The 13,928-nt window shown below is 46.0% G+C and overlaps 1 protein-coding gene across 2 annotated transcripts in view; it reads left to right on the top strand.

Moving 5' to 3' along the window:
• Positions 1 to 13,928, top strand: part of FIRRM (FIGNL1 interacting regulator of recombination and mitosis) — a 1,527,986-nt gene that overhangs the window by 960,027 nt on the left and 554,031 nt on the right. For both annotated transcript variants that reach the window (XM_069231089.1, XM_069231088.1), the window contains one exon: positions 8,392 to 8,577. In XM_069231089.1, coding sequence (XP_069087190.1) covers positions 8,392 to 8,577 — 186 coding nt within the window. The remainder of the gene's footprint in view (positions 1 to 8,391; positions 8,578 to 13,928) is intronic.

The raw sequence follows: 13,928 nt of genomic DNA, 5'->3' as shown, positions 1-13,928 counted from the left end.
TATGCTTGTTTGTATCTAAAGAAAATACGTCACACATTATTCTTCTGCACAACCTATGTAAACCTAAGGAGGAAATGAATCCGTCCCATACGCTGTAATTGGGAATTTAGGAAGTGCCAAGATGCTCTAAGGATCTTTAAAACTGATACTTCTCCATGCATAGTTTTTAGTGTAAGCCATTATTTGCTTGCAGTTGGGATTGTTAGGAAAAGGGCATCAACTGCTAAGGTAGACTTTACGTGCAATGACCAGCCGTAAAACTGTTCTATTACAATTTGATATAAAATGTGATTCTGGAATTTATTTGATGAATACTGATGCTCTGCAAGTTTGGTTGTATTTTTTTATTTAATAATATTTTTTTATTTATTTGTTGTATGCAAAGGAACCATGAGAATGATTTTAAATTAATTTAATTAGTTTTAGATATTACGATTATGTATTGTTTATATGTGATGCTTACTTAAGCTTTTTAAGGTTTGCAGCCTAAATAATGCTGTCACTTACAACCTTTTGGAAAAGACAGAAATTAAGGATTAAAGGTACCATATTTAGGTGCTAAAGGCTTTACCAATTGAATAATTCGTGTATTGCCATCTAAGTCATCTTGGATGGAAGATGTTTTCAATGTGCTTTTCTATTGCTCTATTATTTTATTTTTTTTGTAAACAGATTTTATTGAACATTATGACATCACATATATAGTGCAGTTGTAGTAAATACAGATAATTAAATTATGACATTATTTGTACTGCCATACAGTTTGGTACAGCTGGGTGTTTTACTTTAAGTAAATCATTTACCTTTCCCCTTCTCTCGTAGGGGATTTCCATGTATAGTCATAAGCACTGAAGAGTTCCGCACGCCTGCGGGGACCCCGGAGCACTGTTCTGTAGTGTATTCTTAAGTGTAGATGTTTGCCTTTCTTGAAAAAGGCCTGTAAAGTCACTTAAGAATATCAATGTGCAACCTAGGTGAAAGGCTACAAAGGCCAAATTGTTCGTTCTTTTGGTTGGCAAGAAAAGGAAGCTGCAGTACAGATATACCTTTAAAACATATTTATTCTAGAAATGTAGTAAAAAACATGTTCTCCAACTTTATTTACAACTTCCAATGAGGATGAAACAATGCAGGGCAGTGTAGCCCATAGGCTGCCATTATACAGAATGTAAATAGAGCTATGCCTTTAAGAAAAGAAAGTCTTCCTGTATCCCATCATGCACAGCAAAAGGCAGTTGCCTCAGTTCTTTTTTTCCGGCTCCTTCTGACAGGACCCTGAAGCAGTGAGCTCCACCTTTCATAGCTTTTATTGACTAAAACTCAACTAAAATCCTTTGGATTTCAATTTCACTCGACGTTTTTCATCTAGAGTGAACATTTCCTAGCTTTTCCTGTCAAATTCTGACAAACTTGAGTTTTGTTTGCCACCAGAATGCCTTCTCTTTTTGATAAGTGCCCTAGCTGTGGCAGGAAAAAGGCCAAAACAGACCCACATGAAGTCTTTATTATTTGCCTACCGTCAAGTCATAAACCTGATGCCTGTGACATTTGTAAAACCTTCTCCAGGAGAACTCTTCGTGACAGGGAGAAAATCCGCCTTCAGGCAAAAGAGGACAGGAGACGAAGAGGACAATCTGCCACAGAGCGAGGAGAAGGTCAGTCACTGTGTCCTCTGGAGCAGCTGCCAGATCTGCTCACAAGCGTCACAGGTCCCCGACGACGTCGAGAGCATCGACGTCGAGACCAGGAACAGTGCCGACATGCTCGCCGTCGAGGAAGAGACGTCGCTCGACATCGACAGCCTTATCGCCGTCGAGACGGCATAGACACTCGCTGTCGAGAAGTTCCCAGTCCAGGTAACCGTCGACGCGAAGGGGAAGATTGACGACGGTGGACAGTACTCGTCGTCTGAGACGATCGCCGTCATCCCATCGACGTCGAGGGAGATCGCCGTCGAGGAGCTCTCAACAGCGAGAGGAGTCAACGCCGAGAGGTACTCGTCGGCGTCGTACTTCGACGTCGAGGAGGCACTCAAAGAGACCAAGGAGGGTCTATACCACCTCAGAATCCTCGGCTTCTCTCATTCTCTTACCACCTTCGCCTCAGCCTTCTCCTCAGCCATCGCCTCTACCACAGACACCTCTGGCACCTACAGCTCCTCCGCCGGTACCTCTTTCAGAGTCCGCCCCAGTGACTCCTGCAGAGTCAACAAGGCATTCTCGACATTCTTCGAGACGCTCTTCTTCATCTCAACATCATCATCGGCATCACTCAGATCGCAGGTCTCCTCGTTCCCATCATAGACATTCCTCCTCATCCACAAGGGATTACTCTCCTACGTTATCTGACTCCCTGTCTCCGAGAGTTTCTCCCATAGACGATGTAAACACCTTTCAAGAGGTCCTAATTCGCGGTGCTACCAAGTTGAACATCCCTCTGGCAGTACCCGCTCCTACAACCTCTGTCATTTTTGAGACACTGCACCAGCGTTGTTCTTCTAGACCATTACTACCGCTGGTTCCAGGACTACTTGAATCGGCAATGGACATATTCTCAACACCGTCCACAACTAAAACTGCTCCTTCCAGACTCATAAAGAAATATCGTCCTCCGGAGCAGGACCCTTTGTTTCTGAGAGCCGATCCAGTGCCCGATTTGGTGGTAATCGTGGCTGCTAAGAAATTACATTCTACGTCTCCATCTTCTTCTTCGCCACCGGACAAGGAGAGTAGAATAATCGATGCCGCAGGCCGCAAAGTTTGTTCCACCTCAGCCATCACTATGAAAGCGGCTAGTGCTACTGCCCTGTTAGGCAGGTATGATCGTGCCCTTTGGGATTCTGTGCTGCAATTTGCGGAACACCTGCCTAAGGAGAAAAAGGAGGATTTCTTGGAGATTGTAAGTGAAGGCGCCATGGTCTCCAATCAAGTAATAAGCGCGGCTGCAGACTCCTCTGTGTTATCCGCACATAATTATTCTCATGGAATTTCTTTGAGAAGACATGCCTGGCTACGCCTTACATCACTTAAGCCAGAGGCGCAACAGCGGATACAAAATTTGCCCTTTTCAGGTTCCACTTTGTTTGGTTCTCATGCTGACGACGAAATGTCGAGGATGAAAACGGAACTGGACACTCTAAAGGCGGTGGGCATCGAGAAACCAAGAGAGCAACGGAAAACATTCCGTACTTACCACCGTAGACTCTTTACTCAAAGGTTTCAAACACCACAGTGGATGCCTTCCAGATCCCAGCAACAACAACATCAGAGAACCTTTTCGACCCAATGAAAACAAACAAGGGGTCGCTCTACGCCACAAACTGCCCAGACAGCTCGTCAGGCATTAGCGTCTAAGCCCTGAATCCTCACTTCCCCCTCCTCCGTTACCCACTCCGGTAGGGGGAAGTATCTCACATCATCTGGAAGAGTGGCAACGCATAACATCAGACGCCTGGGTGTTGAATATTGTGCAGAATGGCTACTGTCTCAGGTTCATAAGCCCCCGCCTTCTATTCCACCCAAACCGGTAAATCACCATCTCGACGCTCTCAAAGTGGAAGTAACAACCCTATTACAAAAGAAGGCGATAGAACCTGTCCCTATCAACCAGCAGGGAAAGGGAATCTATTTGAGGCACTTCCTGGTACCAAAGAAAGACAAACACGAGTTCCGACCCATTCTAGATCTAAGGGTAGCCAACAAATGGGTTCGCAGAGAGAAATTCAGGATGCTATCCTTACACCAAATCTATCCCCAACTTCGTCAAGGCGATTGGCTCTGTTCAATAGATCTTCGTGACGCTTACTTCCACATTCCTGTGATCAAAAAGCATTGGATGTTTTTGAGATTCCTCGTTGGAAAAAGTCATTACCAATTTACGGTGCTACCTTTCGGCTTCAAATCAGCACCGAGGACGTTTTCCAAATGCATGGCGGTGGTGGCAGCCCATTTAAGGAAACATTGGATATTCGTCTATCCCTATCTAGACGATTGGGTCATAAAAGCATCCACATACCTAGAGGCTCAACACCACTTCAATTCGACTCACCAGCTACTCCAGAGACTGGGGCTTCAGGTCAGCCTCTCCAAGTCCACGGCAACACCTGTTCAGAGGTTGCATTACTTAGGCGCCATCATAGACACCACTCAAGGAAAGGTGTTTCCTTCAGAGGAACGACGGTTATCAATCCTCCAAAAGTGCCAGCAGCTCGAGAAAATGCCTCAGACCACTGCAAAAGTGATATCCTCTCTCCTGGGGTCGATGGCGTCTTGCATCTACCTCATTCCCAATGCTTGCCTCCATATGAGACCCTTACAAGAATGTCTAGAGAATCAATGGTATCAACTAGTGGACGATTGGGAGAACAGCATCCTCCTTTCTCCCCATGCCATTCAATCTCTCAAGTGGTGGTGTTCTCCGAACAATCTTCTGAAAGGGATGCCATTCCAACAACAGCCTCCGACTCAAACCATAGTCACGGATGCATTGCTGCTCGGAGGGGGAGCGCATATGGCTCACCTCCAAATACAAGGCTTGTGGTCGCAGAGAGAACGACTGTATCACATCAATCTTTTAGAACTTCGCGCAGTCCATCTTGCACTCAAAGCCTTCCTCCCGGCACTGAAGGTGAAAACTCTGCTTCTCGAGACAGACAACATGGCCACCATGTATTACTTAAACAAGGGGGTACCAGATCCAGGACTCCGTCAACAGAGGCCCAAACAATTGGCACTGGCTTCTAGCCAGGAACCTATCACTAGTGGCAACTCACCTTCCGGGTATACTGAATGTCCAGGCGGATGCCCTCAGCGGAGCAATGGACGAAAATCACAAGTGGGTTTTGCACGACGACGTCGTCCGCTCCGTTTTTCCCATGTGGGGTACCCCTTCTATGGACCTATTCGCAACCCCAGAAAACAAAAAATGCCAAGACTTCGCCTCCAGGTACTACCATCCAGGAACATTGGGGAATGCCCTGTGGATAAACTGGTCAGGAGCATTTCTTTACGCCTTTCCACCGCTTCCCCTGATACCGACAATCCTCCTCAAGCTGTCCCACTCTCACACCAAGATGATTCTCATTGCCCCAGAATGGCCACGCCAGTGGTGGTTTCCAGACCTTCTTCACCGGTCACTCAGACCACACATCAGATTACCTTGCCGACCGACCTTCTCACGAAGTTTCGAGGCCAGATGACACATCCCAACCTCTCATCGTTGAATTTGGCAGCATGGCTCCTGAGCTAGTTCAATATGGTCACCTTAATCTACCCCAGGACTGCATGGAGATTCTAAGGGAGGCAAAGCGCCCTTCCACAAGAACAGCTTATGTCTTCAAATGGAAAGGTTCTGCATGTGGTGTTTGGACAACAACGTTGACCCAATAACATGCGGAGAAGAAGCTATTCTTCCATATTTGTTAAACCTGGCGAAGTCTGGCTTACAGTTGTCATCAATAAAAGTACACCTGGCAGCTCTAACAGCATATAGGAAGAGCCCTTCCCAATCCTCTTTCTTTAAAATTCCAATCATAAAAGATTTCCTAGAAGGTTTGAAAAAGGTCTTTCCTCCCATTAGACGGCCATCTCCTCCATGGTAGCTAAATATTGTCCTCTCGCGTCTGATGCTGCACCCTTTTGAACCAATATACAGCCTTCACTCCAGCATCTTAAATGGAAAACTGCTTTTCTGGTTGAAATCACTTCAGCTCGCAGGGTCAGTGAGATCCAGGCCCTTTGCGCTCAAGAACCTTATACGGTTTTTTATTCCTCAAAAGTAGTAATGAGAACACATCTAAAATTTCTACCTAAAGTCATTTCAGACTTTCACGTAAACCAGACCATCACCTTAACGACGTTCTTCCAAAATCCGTCTACTCCTGCTGAGAGAACCCTACATTCTCTCAATGTTAAAAGGGTTTTAACATATTACTTGGATAGAACAAAATCTGCGCAAATCACAGCAGCTGTTTATTAACTATGGCCCAGTAAGAGCAGGTCTAGCCACCTCCAAACAATCCTTATCCAGGTGGATTGTTTCTTGTATCGTATTCTGTTATCAGTTAGCAAATAAATCCCTCGATGGCAGGCCAAAAGCCCATTCTACTGGGGGGAAGGCAGCAACTGTTGCTTTGATGAGAAACATTCCTTTGGCAGAAATATGCAATGTGGCTACCTGGAGATCTGGCCACACCTTTACTAAGCATTACTGCCTTGATTCAGATGCTAGGGCAGATGCTCAGGTTGGACAGGCCTCTCTTAAGAATCTCTTTGCGTAATTTATTGTTTCTTTATTGTTCTGTCTACTCCACCGCGGTTATTGGGATGGGCTTGCTAATCTATTCAGTGCTTATGACTATACATGGAAATCCCCTACGAGAGAAGGAATGGTTTCTTACCTGTAACTCCAGTTCTCTCGTAGGGGTATTTCCATGATAGTCATAAGCAACCCTCCCTCCTCCCCGGTGGAGTTGACATAAGGATATCCAAAATAATAATAACAATATTGTTAATTAAAGAGATATTCAGGTTTCTTCATGTCATATTACAAGCCTACAAAAAGAACTGAGGCAACTGCCTTTTGCTGTGCATGATGGGATACAGGAAGACTTTCTTTTCTTAAAGGCACAGCTCTATTTACATTCTGTATAATGGCAGCCTATGGGCTACACTGCCCTGCATTGTTTCATCCTCATTGGAAGTTGTAAATAACTCCGCTTTCCGGAGACTCCTAAAGACTTGGCTGTTCGAGCAGCGATAACCCCCCCTTTTCCCCCCTAGCGCCTTGAGACCCGCACGGGTGAGTAGCGCGCTTTATAAATGTTAATGATTTGATTTGATTTGAATAAAGTTGGAGAACATGGTTTTTACTACATTTCTAGAATAAATATGTTTTAAAGGTCTATCTGTACTGCAGCTCCCTTTTCTTGCCAACCAAAAGAATGAACAATTTGGCCTTTGTAGCCTTTCACCTAGGCTGCACATTGATATTCTTAAGTGACTTTACAGGCCTTTTTCAAGAAAGGCAAACATCTACACTTACGAATACACTACAGAACAGTGCTCCGGGGTCCCCGCAGGCGTGCGGAACTATTCAGTGCTTATGACTATCATGGAAATACCCCTACGAGGGAACTGGAGTTACAGGTAAGAAACCATTCCTTCCCTCTCATTCCTCTTAAGTCGCAGCCACAGAATATTTGCAGGGTTTATCTCTCTGGTAGGTGATCTGTATGTATCCCATAATGGGTAAGGAACCATAATGGATGTGTAAGTGTGAGGTTATAGGGGGACTGGGGAAATCTACATACCTCACTTTTCTAAGGTCTCGATCCCTTTCACGCCACCAATTCCTCAACTCATGGCAATTAGTGAGGTCTGGGCCGGTGAAGGGGCGCTGATGTCTCTCTGGACTCCGCCCCTGAGTTTTTCAGGCTCTCCACTAGTGCCTCCCATGCGCGTGCTACTTCCGGGGGACATAGCCCTCTTCCTGCCTCTAACAGCAGTACTTCACCCTCATTTGTAGCCAGCCCAGCACTCAAGCTCCTTCTTCCATATTTCCGCTCTCTGACCACGTAGGGCTTCCAATTTCGGGTCAGTTCTCTTTTCACCAGAACATATGCAAGATCTTGGAATCTACTGTTTTTTTTTGTCTTGGAGGTGTGGGGGTACCAGACCAGTATGCAGTGTTTCATTGTACAGGGGACTTCTCTATCATTGGCCACCGCCACCACCCTTGTGATTCTGCTCCAAAATGTTGCAAAATGAGGGCAACCCCAAATCATATGTTTAATGTCCGCTTCCTCCGCTCCACATCGTGGGCAGGCCGCCCTTTTGTGTGAAAGTATTTATGTGGCTCGGCGCAAGGTATGCTCCATGTAAGATGTAAAAGTTAATTAATTTAAAGCGGGTGTTAAAGGATATTTTCAGGGTCCTATCTAATATGCTCTCCGAATCCTTTTCAGTGAAGGCGCCCCCAGGCCCTCCTCCCATAATTCTTTTCTATTGCTTTACTGTGTGAAGTGTTAGGTAACTGCTAGTTTATTTTGCAAGTAGAGTCATATAGGCCAAATGTTTTCTCCCTGTAATATGTTGGAGGGTGTGACATAGTATTTGTGAATCGGGTTTCACATCAAATGTTGTGATTCAAATAGCCGTTCATCACTTACCACATTGTTTTGGCCATACATGTTTGCCCTGTCAACTTCCTTAAAGATCAGCCAGTAGCATCGGTATGTTGTCACTTGCTAATGTGACAGAAGCTGTTTTTCAACGAACAGTGTAAACACTAGGATGCTACTGACTCGCTGTTATTTAGCATGAAATGCGTTAGCAGCTAATAAGTCTGAACCATTTTAACACATGTTGCGTATGTTTTACGTACTTCTTTTAGATTGAATTTATCAGAGAATTTCCTGTTGAAGAGACTGAAAACATGACTGTCTGGCAGCATGTTTCCCTGAAGTCTTTTAAAACTGACCTCCGGAAGAAAGTGACAAATGACATGATTAGTGGTGGAATCACTCTGTGCAGAAGGTGGTTGAATGATCAGTATACTAATGGAAACTTTGAGCAGCTGGTAAGGTTTTGTGCTGATTTTAAACTACTGAGCTTTTTCTTCGACCGCTTAAAATTGTTTTTACTTATGTTAGGTAAAAATATCACACAGTAAAATAGGTTTACGAAGTTAAATGCAGTTTATAAACTTAAATTATCTGCCCATGAACATGAAGTTTTAACAAAACAGTGTATCGAATGATTGTGTGGAAGAGTGCCAATGACAAAAAATACTCGGCTGGTAAGGAAGGTTTTATAGCATGTTCATAGACTTAAGTATTCGAACATCCTCTAAGACTGACATTCTGCAGCCTTGCACACAATGCCGAAAAGCAAACTGAAATATTAAGCCGTTGGCAAGGTGTAAACTTACGACGTTGGAAAAGCTCCCGAACTACACAACATGTGTGTAATGACGCCTCTTACACACACGAGCTTGTACTAAGGGTCAACACTGGCCATTGTCACAGCAGCTGAGCAGTTTCATGAAGCCAAGTAGGATAAATCTGTTTCTTAAAAGAAATTCTTAAAACTTACTTAAAAGAAACATTTGAGAGTAAAACTATCAATACAATCACATATCTTGAAGGGCTCATAAAATGCAAAGACAGAGAATAGTTATCTCAGGATTCTGATGGGAAGGGAAAAAAGATTGCTGAACCTCTTTAGATGATCTTTCTTGCTCCAGGACATTAACCGTGCCGTGTCTACAACTGTGCAGGCACTGAAGCATCTTGTCACACAACAGGTTTTGTGTTGGAGGGAGGGGGTCCACTCTCCATCAGTTCAGTCTTTTTTGGCTTGAAATCGAGACCTCAAGTCTTCACAAAGGTAATGGCAGTGTAGCGGGTTATCTCAAAGTCTTGAATCCCAGCATTCCTGAGATAAGCTGCTACACTGCCATCACCTTTGGGAAGACCTGAGGTCTCAATTTTAGGTAGGTGTGAGAAAGTAGGCTCTTTCTAGCATGGTTACCCCAATTTATTTGCTGGTTTGTCAGGGTATTTTTACTGTCTCACTGGGATCCTGCCATCCAGGACCCCAATGGTCATACTTTGTGGCCTATGTGTGTTGGCAGTATGCTTGCCTGTGTCACTGGAGTTCTGCTAACCAGAACTCCAGTGCTTATGCTCCCTCTGTTCACCAAATTTGTCACTATAGTTTAGTGACTCCATATCCCAATTCTAATTGGCACACTGGACCCCTCTTATAAGTCCCTAGTATATGGTTCCTAGGTACCCAGGTGTAAGGAAATGCCTCCTTGGCATGGTTACCCCCTGACTTTTTGCCTTTGCTGATGCCAAGTTATGATTTGAAAGTGTGCTGAGGACTGCTAACCAGGCCCCAGCACCAGTGTTCTTTCGCCAACCTGTACTTTTGTTTCCACAATTGGCACACCCTGGCATCCAGGTTAGTCCCTTGTAACTGGTACCAAGGGTCCTGATGCCAGGGAAGGTCTCTAAGGGCTGCAGCATATCTTATGCCACCCTGGGGACCCCTCACTCAGCACAGACACACTGCTTGCTAGCTTGTGTGTGCTGGTGGGGAGAAAATTACAGTCGACATGACACTCCCCTCAGGGTGCCATGCCAACCTCATCCTGCCTATGGCATAGATAAGTCACCCCTCTAGTAGGCCTTACAGCCCTAAGGCAGGGTGCACTATACCATAGGTGAGGGCATAAGTGCATGAGCACTATGCCCCTACAGTGTCTAAGCAAAACCTTAGACGTTGTAAGTGCAGGGTAGCCATAAGAGTATATGGTCTGGGAGTCTGTCATGCACGAACTCCACAGCACCATAATGGCTACACTGAAAACTGGGAAGTTTGGTATCAAACGTCTCAGCACAATAAATGCACACTGATGCCAGTGTACATTTTATTGTAAAATACACCCCAGAGGGCATCTTAGAGATGCCCCCTGAAATCATACCCGACTTCCAGTGTGGGCTGACTAGTTTTAGCAGCCTGCCACACACCAGACATGTTGCTGGCCACATGGGGAGAGTGCCTTTGTTACTCTGTGGCTAGTAACAAAGCCTGTACTGGGTGGAGGTGCTTCTCACCTCCCCCTGCAGGAACTGTAACACCTGGCGGTGAGCCTCAAAGGCTTACCCCCTTTGTTATAGCACCCCAGGGCACTCCAGCTAGTGGAATTGCCCGCCCCCTCCAGCCACGGCCCCACTGGCCAGTCCCTAAGGTGTCCTGAGCTGAGGTGACTCTGACTTTTAGAAATCCTCCATCTTGCAGATGGAGGATTCCCCCAATAGGATTAGGGATGTGCCTGCCCCCCTCCCCTCAGGGAGGAGGCACAAAGAGGGTGTAGCCACACTCAGGGCTAGTAGCCATTGGCTACTAACCCCCCAGACCTAAACACACCCCTAAATTGAGTATTTAGGGGCTCCCAGAACCTAGCAAGATAGATTCCTGCAACCTCAGACGAAGGACTGCTGAGCTGAAAATCCTGCAGAGAAGACGGAGACACCAACTGCTTTGGCCCCAGCTCTACCGGCCTGTCTCCCCACTTCGAGAAAAACTGCAACAGCAACGTGTTCCACAGGGTCCAGCGACCTCTGAAGCCTCAGAGGACTACCCTGCATCTAAAAGGACCAAGAACTCCAGAGTACAGCGGCTTTGCTCCAAAGCAGAAACATCTTTGCAACAAAGAAGCAACTTAGAAAGAACACACGTTTCCCGCCGGAAGAGTGAGACTTTGCACTCTGCACCCAACGCCCCCGGCTCGACTTGTGGAGAACCAACACTACAGGGAGGACTCCCCGGCGACTGCGAGCCCGTGAGTAGCCAGAGTTGACCCCCCTGAGCCCCCACAGCGACGCCTGTAGAGGGAATCCAGAGACTCCCCCTGACCGCGACTGCCTGCTTCTAAGAACCCGACGCCTGGTAAGGACACTGCCCGCAGCCCCCAGGACCTGAAGGATCCGACCTCCAGTGCAGGAGCGACCCCCAGGTGGCCCTCTCCCTTGCCCAGGTGGTGGCTACCCCGAGGAGCCCACTCCCCCATCTCCCAGCCCTCCCCCCCCCCCCCCCTCCTTTCCTACCTGCTTCACTGAAGAGACCCCTGGGTCTCCCATTGAAATACATTGCAAACCCGACGGCTGTTTGCACTCTGCACCCAGCCGCCCCGTGCCGCTGAGAGTGTACTTTTTGTGCTGACTTGTGTCCTTCCCAGTGCCCTACAAAACCCCCCTGGTCTGCCCTCCGAAGACGCGGGTACTTACCTGCTGGCAGACTGGAACCGGGGCACCCCCTTCTCCATTGAAGCCTATGTGTTTTGGGCACCACTTTGACCTCTGCACCTGACCGGCCCTGAGCTGCTGGTGTGGTAACTTTGGGGTTGCCCTGAACCCCCAACGGTGGGCTACCTTGGACCCAACTTTGAAACCTGTAGGTGGTTTACTTACCTGCAAAACTAACAAACACTTACCTCCCCCAGGAACTGTTGAAAATTGCACTGTGTCCAGTTTTAAAATAGCTTATTGCCATTTGTGTGATAACTGTATATGCTATTTCGCTAATTCAAAGTTCCTAAAGTACCTAAGTGAAATACCTTTCATTTGAAGTATTACTTGTAAATCTTGAACCTGTGGTTCTTAAAATAAACTAAGAAAATATATTTTCTATACAAAAACCTATTGGCCTGGAATTGTCTTTGAGTGTGTGTTCCTCATTTATTGCCTGTGTGTGTACAACAAATGCTTAACACTACCCTCTGATAAGCCTACTGCTCGACCACACTACCACAAAATAGAGCATTAGAATTATCTCTTTTTGCCACTATCTTACCTCTAAGGGGAACCCTTGGACTCTGTGCATTCTATTTCTTACTTTGAAATAGTACATACAGAGCCAACTTCCTACACCAGGGCATTGAGTTTCCAGGAGATCCTTATGGGCTGCAGCTTTTCTTTTGCCACCCATAAGGAGCTCATACAAACACTCCTTCAGGACTGCCACTGCAGCCTGAGTGAAATAGTGCACACACTATTTCACAGCCATTTTTCACTGCACCAGGTAACTTATACGTCACCTATATGCTAACCTTCAGTTCCTGAAGGCTAAGTGCAAAGTTACTGTGTGTGAGGTCACTCTTGAACTAGCAAAGCTGTACTCGCGTGGTCCAGCGTCAATTCCCCAGACTTCGTGAGTGAGGGGGCACTATTATAAGTGTGCACTACATATATGTCAATACATTTCTCTCGTAGGGGATTTCCATGTATAGTCATGAGCACTGTTCTGAAGTGTGTTCTTAAGTGTAGATGTTTGCCTTTCTTGAAAAAGGCCTGTAAAGTCACTTAAGAATATCAGTGTGCTGCCTAGAGGAAAAGCTACAAAAGCCAAATTGTTCATTCTTTTGGTTGAAAAAAAGGAAACTGTAGTACAGATATACCTTTAAAACATATTTATTCTGGAAATGTAGTAGAAAACATATTTTCCAACTTTTTTACAACTTCAAAATAAGGATGAAACAATGCAGGGCAGTGTAGCCCATAGGCTGCCATTATACAGAATGTAAATAGAGCTGTGCCTTTAAGAAAAGAAAGTCTTCCTGTATCCCATCATGCACAGCAAAAGGCAGTTGCCTCAGTTCTTTTTTTTCGGCTCCTTCTGACAGGACCCTGAAGCATTGAGCTCCACCTATTATAGTTTTTTTTTTTTTTAACTAAAATTCAACCAAAATCCTTTGAATTTCAATTTCACTCGAGGTTTTTCAACCAGAGTGAATGTTTTCTAGCTTTTTTTGTCAAATTCTGACAGAAATTTGAGGCTTTTTTCCACCAACATGCCTTCTCTTTTTGATAAGTGCCCTAGCTGTGGCAGGAAAAAGGCCAAAACAGACCCACATCAAGTCTGTATTATTTGCTTGCTGTCATCTCATAAGCCTGATGCCTGTGACATTTTTAAAACCTTCTCCAGGCGCACCCTTCGTGACAGGGAGAAAATCCGCTTTCAGGCCAAGGAGGACAGTAGACGGAGAGGACAATCTACCACAGAGCGAGGAGAAGGTCAGTCTTCTACCAGGGCTCTTACTTTGTCCTCTGGCGCAGCCTCCAGATCTGCTCAGAAGCGTCACAGGTCCCCGATGACGTCGAGAGCACTGACGTCGAGACAAGGAACGGCACTGACATGCTCGCCGTCGAGGAAGAGGCATTGCTCGCCGTCGAGAGCGTTATCATCGTCGAGACGGCGTAGACATTCACCGTCGAGAAGTTCCCGGTCCAGGTCACCGTCGACGCATAGGGGAAGATCGACGTCGGTGGACAGTACTCGCTGTCGGAGACGATCGCCGTCATCCCACTGACGTCGAGGAAGATCACTGTCGAGGGGCTCTCAACGGTGAGAGGAGTCCACGCC

Source organism: Pleurodeles waltl, chromosome 4_2 (assembly GCF_031143425.1).
Source record: "Pleurodeles waltl isolate 20211129_DDA chromosome 4_2, aPleWal1.hap1.20221129, whole genome shotgun sequence".
Lineage (NCBI taxonomy): Eukaryota > Metazoa > Chordata > Amphibia > Caudata > Salamandridae > Pleurodeles > Pleurodeles waltl.
This window is presented reverse-complemented; position numbering and strand designations above follow the sequence as displayed.